Source organism: Protomyctophum bolini, assembly GCF_963924005.1.
Source record: "Protomyctophum bolini genome assembly, chromosome: 3".
NCBI classification, from domain to species: domain Eukaryota; kingdom Metazoa; phylum Chordata; class Actinopteri; order Myctophiformes; family Myctophidae; genus Protomyctophum; species Protomyctophum bolini.
Window position 1 is genome coordinate 22,549,483 of NC_137864.1, and position 22,935 is coordinate 22,572,417.

Here is a 22,935-nt window from a genome sequence, read left to right on the forward strand (position 1 = left end):
ATATATTAGCGTAGTGGTGCACACGTCCCTCGTGAATATATTCCACAAACCTTAACCTTTGAAACAATGGCTTAATTACTACCATATTATGTCTCGTGTCCTGGAGAAGACTGGAATCATCACCTAGATCTGCTTATATGGAGCCGGCCAGCAACTTTATACGTCTGACCTCACGGACACCAGATTCATAGTTTAACTCCTGCTTCTTAACTGTGCCGGATTCCGAAGCCGTGCTGTTTCAGCGCGACCTCAGGGCATCAGTTGGGAGCTTGTAGATCTGCTTCTTTTGCAGGTTGAATAAAGCATGCTTGAAAGTCTGTCTGTGGGTTTTTATGCCCGTTGGGAATGACGCCCATTTGAGAACGCTGGCACCTCCGCTTATGCAACACCCATTGTACAGGTTTTATCTGTTGTACCCATTGTCAGAATGTCAGTGTATACTTAGTGCAGCGCCCATTATTATCAGGCCAGTATAAATGGTGCATTTGTAAAGCGCTTTTATCCAAAGCGCTTTAGATAATTGTGAATTACATTCACCACATTCACATACACACACCTTTACATAATTGTGCATTACATTCACCCATTCACACACACACACACACACACATGCACACACCTTTACATATCAGGTCGCGACATGGCCAAAGCATTCCCGGGCGTCCCCCAGCCAAAAACGTTGAGAACCCCTGTCATAGACAATGTTCATTCAGGGATTGACGTTGATTGATCATTCGGGGATGATCCATATCTAGGGGGATTTGATGGAATTTGTTTGTTTTTCCAGATGCGCTGATCATACCGACTTCCCTCTCTGCACTCCCACTGAATGATCCTCAGGACTAACATGCGGCGAGTTTTTATTTAGATTGGACCGATCGGATTGTTCTCGGGATAAGTGGGTTGTTGTTTTTCTTTTTCATTTCCTGAACAGTAAACGGCTTCAAAGCACTATTCAAGATTTTCAATAAAGCAATTGCACTGCAGTCGCTCACCTATGTGGGCACAGACTGTCTATCTGGGTGGCAGCCATTCTCTCACCTATGTGGGCACAGACTGTCTATCTGGGTGGCGGCCATTCTCTCACCTATGTGGGCACAGACTGTCTATCTGGGTGGCAGCCATTCTCTCACCTATGCTCTTTCAACATCTGCAGGAAGCTCCTGCAGATGTTTTATCAGTCAGTGGTCTCCAGCGTTCTTGTCTATACTGTGGTGTGTTGGGGAGGGAACGCCAGACAGAGGGACACAGCCAGACTAGAAAGACTGATTAGGTCTTGTCTATACTGTGGTGTGTTGGGGAGGGAACGCCAGACAGAGGGACACAGCCAGACTAGACAGACTGATTAGGTCTTTTCTATGCTGTCACTGTGGTGTGTTGGGGAGGGAACGCTAGACAGAGGGACACAGCTAGACTACACAGACTGATTAAGCGAGCAGGCATGGTGACAGGGACCAAGCCTGACTCTGTGGCGGTGATGGCAGAGAAGAGGACTCTGGCCAAGACACTAGCCATCCTGAACGATGTTAGTCACCCACTGCACACTTTGTTCTCAGAAGAGCAAATTCAGTAACAGGTTTTTATCCCAGACATGCAGCACAGATAGCCTTAAGAATTCCTTTATCCCAAGGGACATTAGACTATGTAATGAATCAATGGGGGCCGTGGCGGGGGAGACGAGTAGGGAGGGGGTTGGTCAGTTTCTTTGTTGTTTTGGTGTTGCACTTTTAACTCATGCCTTTTTAACTTATAGCTATTGCCTTTTTCTACTGCATTCAGTTTACTGATGTAATGCATTTTTATATGTTCATCATGTTCTTTTTATTCTGTATGTATGTTTTGCACTGGAGCTGTTGGACAAAACTATTAATTCCATTCTCTCACCTGTGGGCACAGACTGTCTATCTGCGTGGCAGCCATTCTCTCACCTGTGGGCACAGACTGTCTATCTGCATGGCAGCCATTCTCTCACCTGTGGGCACAGACTGTCTATCTGCGTGGCAGCCATTCGCACCAACTTCACGCCCTCCTCGTTGTTGGAGATGGAGCAGGCCAGGTTGGCAACCTGGAGGAAAAACAACAAAAATGTGTTTATGGTAATGATGGCAACATGTCTAACTCATAACAGCCTCGAATATTATGTTTTTATGAAAAACCTCATGTTTCTGTATCAGTGGTTCTCAATATTTGTGACCAGATTTGACTGAGAGACTGCCATCGCGCAAATTCCAGCTTTTCACCAGAGAAAAACTTTTTTTTTCTTTCCCAAAATGTGTTAATAGCTCAGGTAGACTCTTCACATACTAGAGCATGTCAGCGCTGAAATCGACATGTAAATATGAAATAAATACTTAAACATGTAGCTAGGTGTAATGTTAGAGACCACAGAAGTGATCCTTTCAAGCCTCTTTTCTCAACTCGCTGTTTTCTGCAAGACATTACTCTATAAGCCATATCTCCAAAACCGGTGGGTCAAACTGAACAACCAATATGTCCATTTGAAGCTACAGTATGATTCCCTGCTTTCATATGACATGAGAAAACAAAAATGGCAGTCTCTCAGTCAAATTTGGTCACATTTCATGTCAAGGACCCCAACAATTATATGTAATATGCCGCCCATCTGAAAATATGTTGTTCCAGGGACACCCCAGAAGCAAATATTTGAGTTGAAAAACTGAAACTCTGAAAGAATATATATTCAAAGATTGCATATTTTCACGATTTTTCTAAAATAGTAGACCTACAAGTTCATAGCGCGGCACTCGGTGTCGCGCTATGACTCAACGGCTCAACGGCTTGACTCAACGGCTTTCATCTTTCAGGAAGAAACCCAAAATACACAGGGAAGACATATTTGAATAGTCTAACCACACCTGGGGGTCTATTAGAGTAATGTTAACTCCATAGACACATACAAAACACCTGGGGGTCTATTAGATAAGGGATAATATCTGGCAAGGTGGTCATTGTTGGGAGATAATTCACCGACAGGGAGTTTAACCACCGAGGCGAAACAAAAAAGTATTTCCATGAGTTCACGCTGGCTGTGTCTAACTAGCTGCAGGGCTGGAGCATTGTCGGAAAACAAGGAAGTGAGTTGATCAAATTGAATCCATTTTCGGGTCCTGCTCCGTCTATTTCTCGCTCAAATGTTTTCAAAAACATTTTTGAGAGCAATGTTTAGCTGTAAATGACATTGCGTGTCACTAGTGTGTGGGCGTTTACATGGCTGTCATGTTGGAAACGGCAGTAAATCAAGCGGAGCGAAAGCCGTGCAGCTGGTGCTCAGAGGGTTTGATTAGGCAGAGGTCTGTTATACAGCGGAGCAGTCATTATCAACACATAACTCACCGCTGAATTCAGCGATTGACCAATCAGAATCAAGCATTCAACCAAGTCATGTAATAAAGTATAACTCCATAGACATTAGACACATACAAAACACCACAAAAGTACAAATATCACGCAAAATAAAATGTACTTTCTAATTTGACCTCATGCATGGACTAAAAGCCTGTTTATTCAGCCGTGACTTGCGTGTGATTGACAACCTGTTACATTCCTTGTCACCCCTAAAACATGTCTGCTCATGTCAAAAAATGTGGATGCCGAATGCAGAGGTTTCAACAAAATGTATTTACTGAAGTCAGAGGTGGTAATGATAACAATAACATTGCCATTTACTGTTTTTTTGAGGGGCGCTAGCCCCTCCTATACAGGTTTAATGTTTGTCTTGTCTAGAGACAAACATTAAAAACGCCATTAACAATGAATAGAGTTTAATGTTTGTTTTGTCTGTCACTGAGCAAATCGGCAAATTATGTTATGTTATGATATCGCGATGATGTGAAGGATTGGTAAATCGCCCCTCACTTCACACGGGTGTGATTTCTTTTGTATACTGTATATAAATACAATTTATATTACGCAGAATTGAGTTCAGCCTATTGGCCCGGCCCTCCACAATATTTTCTGTTTCTTATTTTATTGAAATGTATTTAAATTGAAATGTATTGACAAAGGTTTCCAGCACATAAAATCCTCTACGCCAGACTCATAAACAAACACATTAGTCTTATACATTTCTTTTTTACACTGTTTTACAATAAACATAAAGTTCATGTGGACCTGCACACTTCCCCCCCCCCCCCTTATACATAATACAGTTACAAAATCCCATATTTACCAGTTTATGATCTTACAAGCCAGTTCTATAATTATACAAAGTATATTTTGTATAATTATCTATTTGGCCCCTTTGGGAAGAACAACTGCCCACCCTGCAGGGTTTCCACATTGCCACCATCCATCCAGGTTGCTCTTATTTGCAACACACACCACAGTACAAACAATTATTCCCCCTTGTTTATGTCATTTCTATGTCGCTCAATAAGCTCCCATAATGGTTGCTCATTTTGAACATGTGTGCAGATAGTGATTCCAGGAATGGCAGCCTCAGCCTGTGCACCAACACGACACCACCTCCTGTTATTTGAGCAGGCGTGGACGGGGATTTAATGCTTGGCTTGCAAAGGCAATGTCGGCGGCGTAAAATATGTACAGAGGGTTAGGGCCTGCTCGACTGTTAGATTGGTATTTGTTGTTATACCACACACACACACACACACACACACACACGTCCTCTGCCCGCCTCCTGCCACACGTCTTTAAACCAACATCACCAGACCTAGACCAGAACGCTATGCTTTCCCCTGGCTTTGGGTTTATAAAATAGCTGATATATCTTGAATAATTCAGATCACATACAAAAGGAACATGTTTTTTTTCTCCCACTGGACAATCTCTCAAGGGCAGATTCGCTGCAACATTGGGGGGGGGGGGAGCGCAGGAGTGGGGTGTGTGTGTGTGTGTGGGGGGGGGGGGGGGGGGGGGGGGGTTGCAGGGGGCTGGACAGAAAACCCTGTACTATATACACAACATCACAGTTGTCTAAACACTGGGTCGGGACGCATTTGTGAGTCACAGACCAATTATTATGGGTCATGAGTAAAAAAAAGATCCATTTAATTTTCATCTAACCCCCGGTTAGCACAGACATTACAGAAGAGGGAAACAACAATGATGCATGCGTATAACATAATACATGTTTATTTTTCTAGCAAAACAAAAAACCCATTTCATTTTCTTACATTAAACCCGTCTGAAGTGAGTGGCACTGTACCGTACTGTACCAGCCCTCCGCCCTGGCCTGTGTCTGTGTGTTAGGCTGTGCAACAGTGACACTTGGTGGTGAACAAACGCTGCAACGCTAAGTTTATGCTCGGACACAGCCAGGGACACAGGGACAGACCCAGGGACACAGCCACAACAAAAGAAAATATCAAAAAATTCAGTCTCTGTGTGTGCAGACGTGTGTACGTCTGTAAACTCCTGTCATCATATATTAACTTACTTATTACTTACTAATATAGGTATGGTTTTGCATACTCAATCGGTCAATCCATAATTAACGTTCAAATTTTTGGAGGTCTGGCTCATATGGACTAAAAACTGGTTCTGGACTGAACCGGTTCACAAACTGTGGCCTGTGACCGGATAGATAACAGAAACGGAATGACACAGCAACGCTAAGGAAAGGTCATCAGTTGGCAGGATGCCAACTTTGTTACAACACTTATACAAAGTGTCCGACATGACATCATATATATATATATATATATATATATATATATATATAGTAGGGCTAGGAATTCTTAGTTACTTTTGCCAACATATTCCCTGCATGGGATCCAGGGTTTTTCATTAGCAGATCTGCCTTTATCATTAACGGTGCTTACTGGTGCAAAAAGAAAGCTTCAGTCGTATAATTAAGATGCCAGATGGTCTGTATCTATTGAGTAACTCTTTTGCTTAATTCATGTGCCCGTCTCCGTGTGAAGGTACTGGCTAAAGGTCTCTCCCATTTCACCGCTGTGTACGAGAACACATCCTGCTCATCCAAATTCCCTCGCAGGCGAGGCCGTTTTTAATTGTGTGCCTTGAACTGCAGTACGCTTCAAGTCGTCATGCAGACCGACACAGCCACTGTATACTGACAGAAACTACACCAAAAAGAATACTGCAGCATGTTCCACTATCCAGCCATTTCTATTATTTTGTGGAAAGACAGGAGACAATACATTCTGAACAGAACCAGTATATTTTACTATAGGGCCTTCAAATACAGTACTTTTCTAACAGACGGAAGGCAATTGACTTTTTTACCAATAAAATCATATTAAAGAAACTGTTATGTGTTCCGTCACTTTAGAAGCGTAGCCTAATTCTGTTTACCCGGACAGTGCTGGTTGGCAGGTATCAATACACTTTTAGACTGGCATGTTTGTGCCAGCATGGACGATTACATTTATTTCTTGATCACCTCTTGTCTTGATTGTTTAAACATGACGTCATGGGCCGCTATGCTCCATAACAGGCTTGATAAGTCCAGAGCTTATTGATACTTTCGGGCCAAACAAAGAATTAGAAAGTAGAAAAAAACGGCAGGTTACAACACTTTTTTTGTAGTTTTTCTTCTTTGTAATTATTTGTTTGGTCCAAAATATTGTGTGTGTTGTCATGATTTGTCACGACAAGAGTTGGCTTCGTATGACGCTTAAAAGGTCTTTAAATAAATAAGTTTTGAAATGCCTATGGGAAAAATGCATTGGGATTCATTTCCTGGGCCTGGCGTCGTCATGCAACGCTCTATAGGACGTTCCACAATTTAGTGGCATATTGGAGACAAAAAATTAAGCCGAATCTGGGTTTCGTGTGAGTTTGTTGAACTGCTTCGGGTGTTTTGATTTGGGACTTCGTTGACATTAAAGTATAGGTCCCTGATTTGCAATCCTGACTCGTCGGCTTATAGCTGACTGGTCGAGCTCCGCGTAAAATCTGTGATGTCAATACACAGTATAAGTGACAGAAGAGCCATAAGAATGGCATAGCAGCATGGCGCGCGCACACACACTTCACTTGAGGGTCCGGTGTCCCCCGCCTTCCTCGCAATCATCATCTCTCTCCATTGTATCACTATATCTCAGAGTTAATTTACATTACATCAGACTCCATGTTGATCTAATGTCATGGATAAGCAAATGTAATGCCAAAACAAGCCATGGCTTTGAGTTAAACAGACACATGGCCGTTTGGCGGCGAGCGGTGCCTCTCCGCATTAAGCCCCCCCACTCCTCACGTGTCGCTGTCGGAGGCAAATTTTGGTAAATTAAATTCATGCTTGAAGATGCATGCTTGCTTAGAGCTCGTTCTCCCTTTGTGCAGTGACAGCTGGGAGCACGTTGATGGATTGCACTTTGTTATGTTAATGGCGACTAGGTGCGTGCGTGCCTGCGTGCCTGCGGGCGCACGCACACCTTCGAGTCAGACAACGCCTAGTCCAGGCGTCTCTTCCTGGTTTTCAGACAGCTGGTGGATGGAACTCGACGCGTCGGTAAAGATCCGGAAACGCTTTGCCAACGCTGCAAGTTGCAGCTGCGCTACGAGCGTCATATCCACCCACCAGCTGTCTGGAAACCAGGAAGAGACACCTGTACTAGGCGTTTACTTGACGCAACAGTGTGCCTGTACCCTTTGTAACGTGTTCTACAGAGGACTCAATCTATGGTTGAAATCAAATAAACTGTGTTCACATTCATAGATTCTGACTGGTTACCAGAGTGATTTTTGTATTGGAGATTATGTAATGGGTACTGTCATTTTTTGTATTTGATTGGGTGTTTTTTAAACTATTGTGTCACTGTATTTTTTAGAAAAAGTCTCATGTGGACAAGTGGTGAAAACTTGTCCACATGAGAGTGGTGCTAACACACTGAAAAACAATACACCTACAATTTGTACAACTGAGCAATGTAATTGTTATGTCCATATCAAATAAATAAACATACACATGAACATAAACCAGCAGCGCATGTTCGCCAACCAACAGCCTCATGTTCGCATGTATGCATGCTAACTGGACTTTAGGATCATTATGGGCAGTCTCCCGATTCTTCTCCTCTCCCTTCCATGTCTGTGGTGGTCGTGGCCGTGTTGAGTGTGAGGTGCAGGAACACATGAAGGGCCTTCTGGAGGCTGGCACCATGCCCTATATGAACGAGCCCGCTGGTCTCCCACCCACCCAAAACTGGGCCAGGGCCAACGCTTCCTTCCAACATCCAGCCAACTGCACTAATTGCAATTATCTAAAGAAACTGTTCTCCTTTGAGATACACCCCCCCCCCCCCCCCCCCCCCCCCCACAAAAAAAAAGAAAATCAAGACATTAAGGCCTGACGCTATGGATAGTGAGCCTCATGTGGTTTACGGTAGAATTCATGATTTTACAGTGATGTGAGTGTGTGTGTGTGTGTGTGTGTGTGTATATAGGGAACAGAGTATATGAGAGAGAGAGAGAGAGAGAGAGAGAGAGAGAGAGATCTGCAGCATTGCCATTCTTCATTTTAGCGTCTAACAAAGAAATATCGATTTTGTCCTTTTCCGCTCGGCCTCGGATAATCACTTCAATTCTAATTTGATGAGGAATCCCACTGCAGCTGCATGGAGACCCACAAGATGGGCATTCTACATTCTGCTCCTGCACATGATCTAAATCACTTCATTACAGCTGAGTACCACAAAAGAAAATTATACCATAAAGACAAGAACACAGAGAGCTGCATCAGTGCAAGCTCTGATTCTAGAAATGCAGCGATGACTTCCAGTAATTCGTATGTTTATAAGTGCCACTGTCTGAGCGCCATGTTGCACATGCTTAGTTATAGCCTCTCCCTCTCCACCGACAATCAACTCAATTATTTCAACAACATCTGCCTGATACGACCTTAGATCTTGTCGCCCCATTCAAAACCCCTACCAGCACCCCCACCACCATCTCACCTTGACTCAATGACCACACTTAAAGAGAGCTCAGGACAGCCTTTATCCAAGGCGTTACATAGATTGAGCATTACATTCACCCATTCACATTCACTCATTCACACAGACACATTCACACACCTTTACATAGATTGTGCATCACATTCACTCATTCACACAGACACATTCACACACCTTTACATAGATTGTGCATCACATTCACTCATTCACACAGACACATTCACACACCTTTACATAGATTGTGCACTTTCTTCACAAATACAGTCTGATAGAGCTCTCCTGATCAGGGAGACTCTCTGCGCTGTAAGGAATATGGTAACTAATTAGAACACTGAGCCAGAAGAGGTTAAGTCAGTGCAGTCAGTCAGTCAGTCATCATGACGTCATGTTTAAACAATCATGAAGAAATAAATATAATCATCCACGCTGGCACAAACATGTCGGTCTAAAGGTGTATTGTTCTTGGTAAACAAATTTACGCTTTTAAAGTGACGGTACACATATTGACCAGTTAACAATTTATTTAGTATTATTTTATTGGTAAAATGGTCAATTGCCTTCCGTCTGTTAGAAAAGTAGGCCACTGTATTTAAAGGCCCTCTGGTTCTGGTTCTGTTCAGAATGTATTGTCTCCTGTATTTAATAATAATATGCTCGATAAGAACCCGGCTCAAAAAGCCTGATCGATAAGGTGCTCGTTATCAATAAAAATTAACGAGCTCCATCCCTAGTGGTGGAAAGTAATCCCATTTACTGTAATTAATAATCAGTACTTAAGTACAATTTTGAGGTATTTACTTTACTCGAGTAGGCCTGTTGAGCAGCAGCAGCAGGCACAGTGCAGCGGATTCACTCTTCCAGTGTCTCAGGAGCATCTAACCCATTTAGACCGATTCTACAAATGTCTTCTAAAATCACGACAGTTTTCTGAAAAAAACCTATGTTTCTATGTTAAACTATTTCATGTCAGCAACCCAAATATGTTACGTAATTGGCCGCCGACCCCCATCTGAAAATATGTTGTTCCAGGGACCACCCCCCCCCCCCCCCCCAGAAGCAACGATACAAGCTAAAAACTTTTGCTGTGAAAGAATATATATTCAAAGATTTGCACCAATATTTCCGCACTTTTTTCAGAAATAGCTGATCTAAAAGCTCGTAATGTGGCACTCGGTACCACGCTATGAGCTTGTAGATCTGCTATTTTTCCAACAGCTATAAGGTTGTGAATAATGGTTTAAAGTGGTTAAAAGCTGTGAGGTGACACACTATGCACCGAAGCGTCCTCGGGTCTAGACGCTGTGCTGTCAGCCAATGAGCCAGACAGCCAGCCTCACTTCAGAATAGAAACAGGAAGTGGGTCAAATACGGGCGGAAAGAAAAATGGTGACAGAAAGAAAGGAGGAACGGAGTGGTGGGGTGGAAGAGGGGGGGGGGGGGGACGACGAAAAGCAACACTCCATGTTCTATTAAAAAAAGTTAGTTGACTGTCACCTAGAAAGATGTTCACTTGTTGGGACCAGAGTAACAAAGTAAGAGTGGTGACACTATAGAGTGTCGCAGTCCCGCCCCCTTTCAGAACGACGAGTGGCCCAGGAAATGATTCTCCATTAATTTTCTCCATAGGCTTTTCAAAAAGTATTTATATAAAGACGGTTACGCCGCGGACAAAGCCAACTCGGATCGTGACAAATCATGACAACAAACACAATATTTTGTGCCGATCAAATAATTTGAAAGAAGAAAATAAAGGCAGGATACAACACTATTTGTTTTGTTTTTCTTCTTACTAATTATTTGATCGGCCCAAAACATTGTAATTATTGTCATGATTTGTCACGATCCGAGTTGGCTTTGTCTGCGGCGTAACCGTCTTTATATAAATACTTTTTGAAAAGCCTATGGAAAAAATTAATTGCGAATAATTTCCTGCAGGGCCACTCGTAGTTCTGAAAGGGGGCGGGACTGCGACGCTCTAGCGTTGACTCCCGTTGCAACAATGGAATGCGGAAGTGCTCATTCAATCTCAATGGGATAGTTCCAGCCATAGGAGCAATGTTTGGAACTATAGCCCAAGTGTGTCGCTACTCTCCTACTCTACACTCTGGTTAGGACCGGGGTGGGGGGGTTGCTGCACTGAGGAGCTTGTTGGGGCCAGAGCCATAGAGTAAGACAGAGTTACGACACTCCGTTCACTTCATGCGGGGGGGCCAGGCTCTTCTATGTGAACTTCTATTGGTTGGTCCCTTCAAAAGGGGACAACCGGAAGTTTACGGAATGCATTGGAGTCAATGGGCTCGTGCGAGTATACATGATCCACGTGACCAGGCTGTTTTCTGCCCCCTCAATGTCGTAACTCTGTCTTACTCTATGGCTCTGGTTGGGACACAGGGGGCCACAAAGCGGCTGCACTGAGGGGCCTGTTAACAATGCTGCACTCTGTTCAAATTTACACAAATAATGCAATCACAACCTCTCTCTCTCTCATATACACCCGCACACAAGCACTCACGCACTCAACCATGCACGCACTCAACCATGCGCGCACGCGCACACGCACACACACACACACACACACACACACACACACACACACACACACACACACACACAGTGTAAATAAATCAGTCTGTCAACGTGGACGGAGCCAGGTGCCAGGAGAACAGTCGACCAGGGAATACAGTATATAGAGGTAACAAAACAATTACAGGCCTCACACCCCCAGGAGGGAGAACAGCTTGTATTTGTTTAAGTCATGAGATGTCAGCCTCCCGCTGTAAAGCCTGTACAATACAGTATGTATACGTTCTGGAGCACAGGTGGCAGACACAGGTGAAGGTGTTGGAATATGATGTTGTGGAAAGCGACGTAAAGGTTGCGTGAGGTACTGTAAGCACACGCCAAGCAGTGAGGGATTACCACCTTCTTTCATTTAGTTGAAAATGAAACGCTTTGTATGATGTGTACCATTTATTGAAATTGGAAAATAGTTGATGGAGATTATGGGCTCCATTTTCATCACCAACAAATAGTTGAACTAGCCAATCTACATTGACACTAGACTGTATACTGGCCATGTCAACGATTCAAAAATGTTTAGCAAAATAGTAAAAAAAGGCAAAGAAGTTTAGGGATAAGGGGTTTAGCGGTGACGAAAATGGAGCCCTATGACTATTTGAAACTTGTTGGACCAAATTATACCCAAAGTTGAGAAAAGGTCCTGTGAATATTATTCAGAACATTTTAACACCTCAAGCTGGCCAGAAATGGGTGTGACAATGGGAGGGACAATATACTTTGATATAAATGCAACCATTGAATGACTCTTAACACAACTATCTGTTGGAATGAAAACCTTCTTCAAATACTTAATTTTACAAGTTAAATATGTGTGCTTCTCCATTTGTCTATGGCAGGATGTTGTTTCAGTGATGTTATGCGCAGTGTAGCAGATATGTATCATTTAAATTAAATTGTATCTATACCATTTTCTGTGACAGCACAGAGTGTGTATTCAAATTAATACAGCGTTCATGATATTGATTTCCTCCTTAGGCTATGTTCCAAAACAAGTGTCATGACCAGCAGATATCACTATAAAGTGGGCATAAGATTCACATTACTCCCTACGGTATACATACAGCAGTGTGGTAGATTCACTATACTCCCTACGGTATACATACAGCAGTGTGGTAGATTCACTATACTCCTTACGGTATACATACAGCAGTGTGGTAGATTCACTATACTCCCTACGGTATACATACAGCAGTGTGGTAGATTCACTATACTCCCTACGGTATACATACAGCAGTGTGGTAGATTCACTATACTCCTTACGGTATACATACAGCAGTGTGGTAGATTCACTATACTCCTTACGGTATACATACAGCAGTGTGGTAGATTCACTATACTCCTTACGGTATAAATACAGCAGTGTGGTAGATTCACTATACTCCCTACGGTATACATACAGCAGTGTGGTAGATTCACTATACTCCTTACGGTATACAGCAGTGTGGTAGATTCACTATACTCCCTACGGTATACATACAGCAGTGTGGTAGATTCACTATACTCCTTACGGTATACAGCAGTGTGGTAGATTCACTATACTCCCTACGGTACATACAGCAGTGTGGTATACTTCCTACGGTACATACAGCAGTGTGGTACAATTTGTTTGGTAGAATTTGTTTTATTAGTCAGAGGATATTCACATTTATGAGGAGGACGGCTATGGTCCAAGGAGTGTTTTTCGTGCACTAAGGCTTGGAATGGAATCAGAATCATGAAACCCCCCTAGTTTGACATGTCACATGCTACTTAAAGCAAAATTGACATTTAGAACATGTTGCCTTATATTGGTTGTCGATGTTACCCCAACTTTCAGCAGCTGTCAAAGATTCCCCTTCGGTGGTTGAATAGAAACCAATGTGGGATATGTTAGTATCATTTACAAACACATGAGCAAAGACAATAATTGGTAAGAAATGTATTCCCAGATTTGACATTATTCTGATAATGACTATAGCTTGTTATGGTAGTGTAATCGTGTAACGTGAGTATACATTTCTCACTACTGTATATACTGTATATAATTTGTATTCACTCCTAGCGAGATGCTGTTTATATATTTTTTTTATTGACCTACATGCATATTTAATCAGGGAAGACCATTGAGAGCATGCTAGGACGCCCTGAGTACAACACAATTTTACATAAGGTGAAATATAGATGGGCAATATGAAAAAGAACATCATAATCAAATACAAAAAAAAAAGTACTATCGCTATGCGTTGCATCCTCGAGTAGTGACGTATGATTCTATATAGAGACCAGTTTGTCCAGTTTCAGCGAGTCCTGTATTTCTTTGTATTTGTCTGGAGCGTAAAAGATGAAAGCAGTCTTTCCTTCTTCACCGTTCATTCGTGGAGTTTTAAGCGTAATGTACAGTAGGTCTGTGCGCGCGTTATACATATCCCGTGGTTTGGGGAATTGAAAGCGAGGATAAATACAACGGGAGCTATAGTTGCCACGCAGAGCCTTATACATAAATAAAACACAATGTTCTCTACGGATGGCTGTATAGTTGCGTTGAACGTTCCCATTATCCTTAAGTGTTCTCAGATATTCCATTTTAGTTTTTTCCTCACATGCCTTTGTGGCTTGAAGCCAATATGCATTTCCTATAAAGAGCTTGAACAACTGAGATTTGACGTGTCGGTTCTTTACCGAGAATCGGGTAGAGATCACTGCTGGTGTTCCTTCTCTCGCTGTATTATAATTTGTCAGTGTTAAGTGTGGTTAACCCAACCATAAAAGAGAAGCTCTGCACACTGTAGCTCCCTTAGATGCAAATAATTGGCACCCCTGCCAAGTGATGTTTCAAGTTTAGCGGATCAGACTGTAATACTAGTGACGTCTTGAAGATTCAATCGCATTATTCATTTAATTCATGTTTGCCAGCTGGGTACATCCTGGATGGTATCGTATGTCTCTCAATCAAAATGTCTTTTAACACAATCCCCGCCGAAAAAATGTAGCCTACGTTAATTGTCGGCAAGCAACAAGCGCCAACACACGTAGGTTACGTCAATTCAGTTTTATATAATGCATATATAATGTATAAAATGTTTTGATCCGATCTAGTGGAAAGGCTACTCACATTACCTTCTTTCATTCCTTTGAAAATGAAGGCCTATTATACCAACAAGTCTGTTGTTTCTTATTTTTTTCTTTTTGCAACCCATTTATTTCCACACAGTGTCAATGATCTAATGCAGTGGTCCCGAATCCTTTTTGGCCGTGCACCCGCTGTTACCTCCTGACCTACAGCTTCGGATGGCTATCTGTTGTGAGCTCAGACACTGGACTGCACCGTCCTGGTTGCACACGTACTGTACGCATGCTTTCAGTCGCTTTAGATTCCAAACCCCCGTCCCAGGCGGCATTTCTGGTGGTCAAAACCACACTTATTGCACGGAGCCTGGCAGAGAACAACAACAACCGGTCGAGACTCAAAAGTCAACAATTGATTCTCTGCGCATAAAGGTATATTGTTTTTAGAAAACTTCCCCATTGACCTTGACCCTTGGTTCTCATTTCACCACATTAGCCCTCCCTATGTACTGTATGTCAATGCAGACAAAAATAACCTAAATCACACAAAAACAGATTCAAAAGCGGCTTCACATCGTGACACACAGTGATTAGGTCAGGGGGCTTGACCTTCATGGATGGAAACCATTGTGTCTGTCATTCATTCATTCATTCATTCATTCGTTTATATAGCTACCTTTTTCCAACCTTTTAGTGTAAAAATACTATTTGCGGAATTTTGAAATCTTGATCTGATGAATGACATTACCTGGTACAATTGTACTTGATTGTGCGCGTGTGTGTGTGCATGCGTGTGTGTGTGTGTGTGTGTGTGTGTGTGTGTGTAGGCCACGTGCACACCCTGCGCATGCACGCACACGCTTTGTTTGTTTGTGCATGCTGCTGACATCCATTCTGTCACAATACCTCTGGGGCTAAGCTCTTCTAGGCTTACCACCAGCCCAGCTCCATCAATAAGTCTGCAGTTGTCTCTCCTATACTTCTCCCCTGCCTGCACTGTTCTAAAGCTACTGATGGATACCCCAAAAAAAGTATTGGTATCAACAGTTTTCAACTGCATGGAAATCTTTTGAAAATAGCAGATCTACAAGCTCACGATGTGTCGCGATGCATTGCGAGCTTGTAGATCAGCTTGCTCTATTGGCATCGGTGTGCTGTGGTCACATAGGCACCCCTGCAGCGGAAGCAGGTACGGTCGCCCCTAAACCATCTCGACCTCGACCTCACGTCGACCGCTCTGTGCCACGGTACTTTATTTTATAGGGTTAGGTTCAGGCATAGTTTTACTGGGGTTAAGTTCAGCTATAGGGTTAGGTTTAGGTTAGGAATAAGGTTAGGTTGAACCGTTTAAGCATAATTTACTTAGGTTACTTAAGGAATACAAGGCCTCACAGTTCCGCCAGCTGTACTCCCGGTGCGAGTTGGTAAAGGGGCGAATCGTCTGGTATTGCTCCCAGCCTATGGCCTCATTCCATAGGCTCAGCACACCCGTGCCAATATTACAACATACTGTATAGCACTCTCTCTCGTGTATTATTGCTTAATTAAATTCTGTAAATTCTTGTGTAAGTCAAACTAGCCCCTGCAGCATATTAGAAAGGACAGCTTTTAGGTGTTTTTTTTAGCATAGCTATGATTAAAATGTGACTATACATGTCAGATAAGAATTTGGCTTTAATACTAATTAATTACAATCTGAATGAATTCCTCTTTCAAACAACCCTTCCATTCCATTACCAGAATTCTGAATAGGAACTGTTGAAACGCTATTTAATTATGTTCATCCTCAACTCTTAAAAAAGATTTCTGCATGAGACAACTGCAAAAAGAAGATTATAACACGTGTGCATGCGTGCATGCGTGCATGCGCGTGCATCTAGGCAAGTGTTGTTGGATCAAGGTTGAGGCCAGCAGAGAAAGCATTGAAAGAAACAATTAGATGATCACAACAAGGCAGCGCCATACGCAGCACATACAGTACAGTGAACCAGCCGAGTACATGGAAGGTAGCTCAATCTGCTCCATAGCTCTAATGCGTTGCATTTAGAGCTATGTTACTCTCGACTTCCGCCACTCGCATGAATGCAGACCAGCCTCTTAAATAAAAAGAACGTTTTTGCTACTCACCAAAACAAAGGCGGGTTGTGTCATTAGAAAGCCTGCTTTCCTTAGTGGACGCACTCTGAGCCCTCCACCACACGTATAAACGGTACTTTTTGGCCATAAAGGGATTTCTTTTCACCGGAGGAAAAATATTCTCTACGAGGCAATTCTCTGGGAACAAAATCCCCTTTTGGCCAAAAAGTACAGTTTATACGTGTGGTGGGGGGCTCAAAGTGCTCGCACTAAGGAAAGTAGGCTTTCTAATGACACAACCCGCCTTTGTTTTGGTAAGTAGCAAAAACGTTCTTTTTAATTACGCTAAAGACAAGAGGCTGGTCTGCATTCATGCGACCAGCCTCTCATGTACTCTCATGTAAAAGTACAAATGTAAGATGTAACAATAAAGTAGAAGATGGATGGATGGATGGATGGATGGATGGAGATTGTACAATCTACTGTATGATCTACCGCCCCTCTCTCTCTGTGTACTGACAGATGATCCGGTTGCATCTCTGCCATTCCTTAGGCCTGGAAATTATTATCTTCTTCAGATGTGACTTGTATTCAGTCATGGCTATACTAACTCAAAGCAATTATTTCATGTGTGTCAGAACAATCGATGCTTTGATTGCATAGTGTCTGTTGTTACACGGGGGCAGGAATGAATGGCTTGTGATGCTGCGATTGCATGTGTTTGTTATACTACGGGACAGGAATAAATGAGTTCGCCCCCCTAAACACTGACAGCATAGGTTCAAAGCGGCCAATTTCATATTGATTATTAAGGAAGTTGATAAAGTCCAATCGCTCATGCGTGGTCAGTTAAGTGGCAGGACATTTAAGCAGAATTAAACGTCTGCAAACGGGGTCTGGAGATTAATGAGGAGCGATTGTGTCTGAAATCTCAACAGCTTCAAACCCATTTTGGGCGGGAACCCCTTTTGGTGTTTTAAGCATTATGTTGTACTTTAGCTATTGAAAATAGCTACAAGCTTGTAGGTCTGCTATTTTTGAAAAATCCTGAAAATGTGGCCCAAATGTTTGAATATATATTCTTTCAGAGCGAACATTTTTAACTAAAATCTTTGCTTCTGGTGTGGTCCCTGGAACTATACATATTTTCAGATGGAGGTCGACGGCCAAATACATATATTTTTGGGGGTCCTTGACATGAAAATGTTTGAGAACGAATGACGTAGAAGATATTTTTTTAGGTCTAAATGGGCTAAAGCACCCTGCTGACATTGTTGAGTGCGTGTGTTTTTTCACACACACACACACACACACACACACACAAATTTTATTCTGACCCATGCAGGCATATAGTTGTCCTGATCCCTTATCCATCATTTATACATTATGGATAATTAGTGTGGACTTAAACCGTTATTCGTCTATAGTACTAATTTTGAAGACGTACAAATATACACTTACACATATAACTGTAAATCGTCATATAAAGAAAGTAAGATAGGCGAAAAACATGGACAGTAAGGGGAAAAAGGGGGCCATGCAGTTTCAAATCGCAGGTCCGTAGGTGCTCTTTGGAATGCATAACTGCTCCCTCGGGTTCAGTGGCTTGCTCAGGGACACTTGGAGAGTAACGCAGTGGGCGGCCAGGATCGAACCGCCTCCAAAAGAAAGTGGCCGCTCTACCTCCAGAGTTTATACTCAGTTGATTAGCTCACACATTAAAGCAACTAGATTTGATTGGATTAATAATGTCATTGTTGTAGCAATATACGGGCTGTTAGTGGACTAATTTATTTGTTGTTGTGTGTGTTGTGTTTACTGTGTTGTTATTTGACATTGGGGAATGCAGCGCAAGGATTTATGGGTTATGTGTGATTAATTTTACGAGAGAGATAGAGATAGAGAGAGAGAGAGAGAGTACACAATACAACCATTAACAAGCTTATATAAGTTATAGGTGGTGACTTGGAAGACTTCAATAAGCTTCAGTATCTCTCCCTGCGTCCTCAGACGCCTCTATCTCTATAACGGACTAAATGCTGTTTGACTCTAATGCACTGACACTTTGTTGCTCACTTCCTAAATCAGAATGGAAATGAGTTTAAGTCACCGTTTACTATAGGTGACAGATTCACTAAGGAAAATAGTGGGATAGATCCATTCACTCCTCCTCCACTCTGGGATAGATCCATTCACTCCTCCTCCTCCTCCACTCTCTCTCTCTCTCTCTCTCTCTCTCTCTCTCTCTCTCTCTCTCTCTCTCTCTCTCTCTCTCTCTCTCTCTCTCTCTCTCTCTCTCAATAGATCAAAAGGGTCACGCCTTCCTTCCATGCATACCGATGTACCCTGTCCAGACCCCAGAGCATGGCTTGCATTGCAACTTATGTAATTTAGATAGATATTTATGTAGACATAGCACTCTATAGTATACGCATGTAGTATCTAGCTCACCAGATTTGTAGTCTATTAAATGTTGATAATGGGCATAGACTTCCTGTGGGTGCCAACCACATGACCTGTATGACCTCTTTGACCTGTTCACTCTGGCCTCGCCCTATTGGCCAATCAAGGCTCAAACCATATCTTAAGAACCTGGGCTCACTTTTAAACATGAAATGTATAAGACTACACCTAAACAACAACTCCTATTATTGCATGTGAAATACATGACATACCGTAAATCCTCTTTTAGGAACCCGGGCTATTATTTGACTCAACCGATCCCGATACCGGGCTTTTATTGGAAGGATGCAGCTATAAGAAGGAGGCCTGTATTTCTACTTTTCAAACTGATGATAATGAACCAATCACATTTTGGGTCAGTTAGAACAGTGATACTCAACCTCAGGCCCGCGGGCCACATCAGGCCCGCGGGACCATTATGACTGGCCCACCAATGAAAATCTAAAAAAAAGAAGAAAAAATCTGAATGAAGTTATCTTTAATTACATTATTATAAGTAATATACTATTAGAGTTGTACTATTACTCGAACGAAAATAAAAGCTTGGGGGGGGGGGGGGGGGAGATGCAATGCAAATGAAAGACATATACTGTGTATCCCTATTCCCTGACATAATTTTATAGCTAAACGGACCGAATTCTATTTTATTTGAATGATGAAACCCAGCTGCCATTAATAGTTGGAAATGGAAATTGCGGAAATTGCGGCAATGGAAATTGCGGAAATTGTAATTGCGGAAATTGCGGAAATGGTGGAAATGGAAATTGCGGAAATTGCGGAAATGCGGAAATGGAAATTGCGGAAATGGTGGAAATGGAAATTCTATTTTCAGGTAGATTGTTTTATTTTACTCAGTCAGCCATATCACTACTCATTTTTTTTCATGAAATAGCTTACATAGCTGGGTAATCTATTTTCAGGCAAATTGTGTTTATTGTATTTAGACAGACAGACAGCTACTCATGGACAATTGGACAGGCAGGAAGGCAGACAGCTACTCATAGACAGGCAGACAGACAGCTATTCATAGACAGGCAGACAGACAGCTACTCATGGACAATTAGGCAGGCAGGCAGACAGCTACTCAGACAGGCAGACAGACAGCTACTCATGGACAATTGGACAGACAGGCAGGCAGACAGACAGCTACTCATAGACAGGTAGGCAGACAGCTACTCATAGACAGGCAGACAGTAAGACAGCTACTCATTGACAGACAGACAAATAACTACTCATGGACAGACAGACAGACAGACAGGCAGGCAGGCAGGCAGGCAGGCAAAGAGCTACTCATGTTATGTTATTATGTTATTATAACAGCTACTCATGTTATGTGCAATAATTTGTGCAGTTATGGAAACAGCTCTTTGTGTTTATGCAAGAAAATGTAACACATTTATTTATTTACATATTGTGTGCATGCACATTGTACTTTGATACATTTTGCGAAAATAAAGCAATTGAAAGAGAGAAGTTATCAAGTATCATTAATGTCGTAATTTTATCTACTGGCCCCTGGCCCCTTGCCATTTTTGTAATGTGGCCCACAGGTAAATCTATTTGAGTATCCCTGAGTTAGAACACAGTAAAATGTATTGGGCTCATAGCCTATTGAAACCAAGTCCTCGTGAAATATTGAACAGTGCCATTGCAGGTGCTCAATGGTCATTTTAACTGTTTTTCCACCAAAAATTACAAAGAAGAAGAACAACAAAAAAAGTGTTGCCGTTTTTTTCTTCTTTCTAATTATTTGTTCGGCCCTGTTTGTTGTCATGATTTGTCATGACAAGAGTTGGCTTTGTCCGCGGCGTAAACGTCTTTAAATAAATACTTTCTGAAAAGTCTATGAGGAAAATGAACGGAGAATAATTTCCTGGGCCCTGGTAGGGGGAGGGACTGCGACGCTCTATATAGAGATATTACATTATGTTCTTTGAATTGAATTGAGTGTTTTTATGAATTCTATGTATTCATCATCTTGTTGTTCTTGCACACAAGCAAGAATTCTCCAGTGGTGGAAAAAAAAGTAAAAGTACACTCGCTCTGCAGAATGTCCCATTTCAAATGTCCAACTTTTTATTTATTTTTAATAGCCAATCTACAAGCTCACAATGCGTTGCGATGCGTCACATCACAACACATTGTGAGCTTGTAGATCGGCTATTTTCAAATGGCCCAAAATATATGTAGCGCTGCAATGGATAATGTATGTTTTTTTTTAAACAATGCATTTATTTTCCTTTTTTACACACAAATGACAATACAAACATACAGAAAACAACAATGAACATTACAAGACAATACAATTACTAATATAAAGAAAGCAAAACAACAATAACCTAAAAACAAAACAAAAAAACAACAACAGCACTACTCCTCTTCAGCTCCATCCATTAAATGTGACAAATTATTGTTCTTTATGTATCTAATAAAACGGCCCCACACCTCCTGAAACACTTCTTGTTTGTCCTTAAGAATATATGCAATCTTTTCCAAAGGTAACATATAGACAATTCCCTGAACCACTGTGTAATACTTGGTTTGTCTGGTCTCTTCCAGGTCAATGCTATCATTCTCTTAGCTTGTAAAAGACATATATCTATAAATATTTGTTCATTACGCTTTATCTTCTGTCCCTCTGGGTATAGACCGAGCAGGAAGAACTTTGGTTCTGGTACAATATGTATTGACAAAATCTTCTGTATTTCCTGCCCGACCTTCCCCCAAAATTCCATCAACTTTGGACAGGACCATAGACAGTGGAACAATGTGCCTCTTTCTTCACCGCATCTGGTGCATACATCTGGAATGTTACAATTATACTTATTAAGTTTAACTGGTGTGATGTACACTCTCATTAGCCAATTGTATTGTAGAAGTTTTAGACGAGTATTCCCAGTCTGGGATTGAGCTTGTGCACAAGCCGTACTCCATTGTTCCACTGTTAAATCCTCCTGGATATCTGTTCTCCAGGCATTAAGTCTATCTTCCGAGGATTCCGGAGAAAAGTCAACCAATAGAGCATAGAAATCTGATATTATCCCCCTTCCGAATGGGTCATTAACCAAAGCTTTCTCTAGCACAGACATGGATGGGGCCAGCATGGATTGCCCCAGATTAGTTCTAATAAAATCCCTCAGTTGCAGATATTTAAAGAAGTGTTTGCGAGGGATATCATATTTAATGACCAGTTCCTCAAACGAGAGCATACTCCCCCGACCCCTCTCAAATACATCTCTTAATTGACCTATTCCCCTATCAGCCCATAATTTAAACCCCCCATCAGCTCTACCTGGCACAAATTGATTATTACCCCATATTGGGCTGAAGCGAGAGAGACGTGGATGTTCTCCCAAAAATATATTGACCTCATGCCAGACTTCAATCATTTTTTTAACTATAGGATTGCTTGTAATCCAAATCTACAAAGCAACAAGTAACTACAGTTTTCAAATAAAGTATTGGAAACTTGGAACTACTCAAGTGAAGTACAAATACTGTAGTTACTTGAGTTACTTAGTTTCCACCACTTGGCACACGAGCAAAATAATTCTCAACCTTATTTCCTGGGACAACATTGGGTCGCTAAATATGTCCCCAATGATATAAACCCTTCTCCATTCAAAGGGGCTTCGATCGGCAGCAGTGACAACAACAGAGGAACTGTGACGAACGGTGTGGCATATATTGCACCGACCGAACAACAATCCAATCCTCTCTTTAAGGTACGCAAGCCTGAGACAAATAGGACAAACTCTTACAAATCCACGGTTTTACCCAAACTATATAGCGTTTACAGCGTACACACACACGCACGCACACACACACACAGCACGCACGCACACACACACACACAGCACACACACACACA

At 42.1% G+C, this 22,935-nt stretch overlaps 1 protein-coding gene across 3 annotated transcripts in view; it reads right to left on the reverse strand.

Moving 5' to 3' along the window:
* Positions 1-22,935, reverse strand: part of ctnna2 (catenin (cadherin-associated protein), alpha 2) — a gene marked incomplete at its 5' end in the record, with an annotated part of 495,295 nt that overhangs the window by 72,911 nt on the left and 399,449 nt on the right. For all 3 annotated transcript variants that reach the window (XM_080759408.1, XM_080759409.1, XM_080759407.1), the window contains one exon: positions 1,973-2,065. In XM_080759408.1, the coding sequence (XP_080615534.1) occupies positions 1,973-2,065 (93 nt within the window). The remainder of the gene's footprint in view (positions 1-1,972; positions 2,066-22,935) is intronic.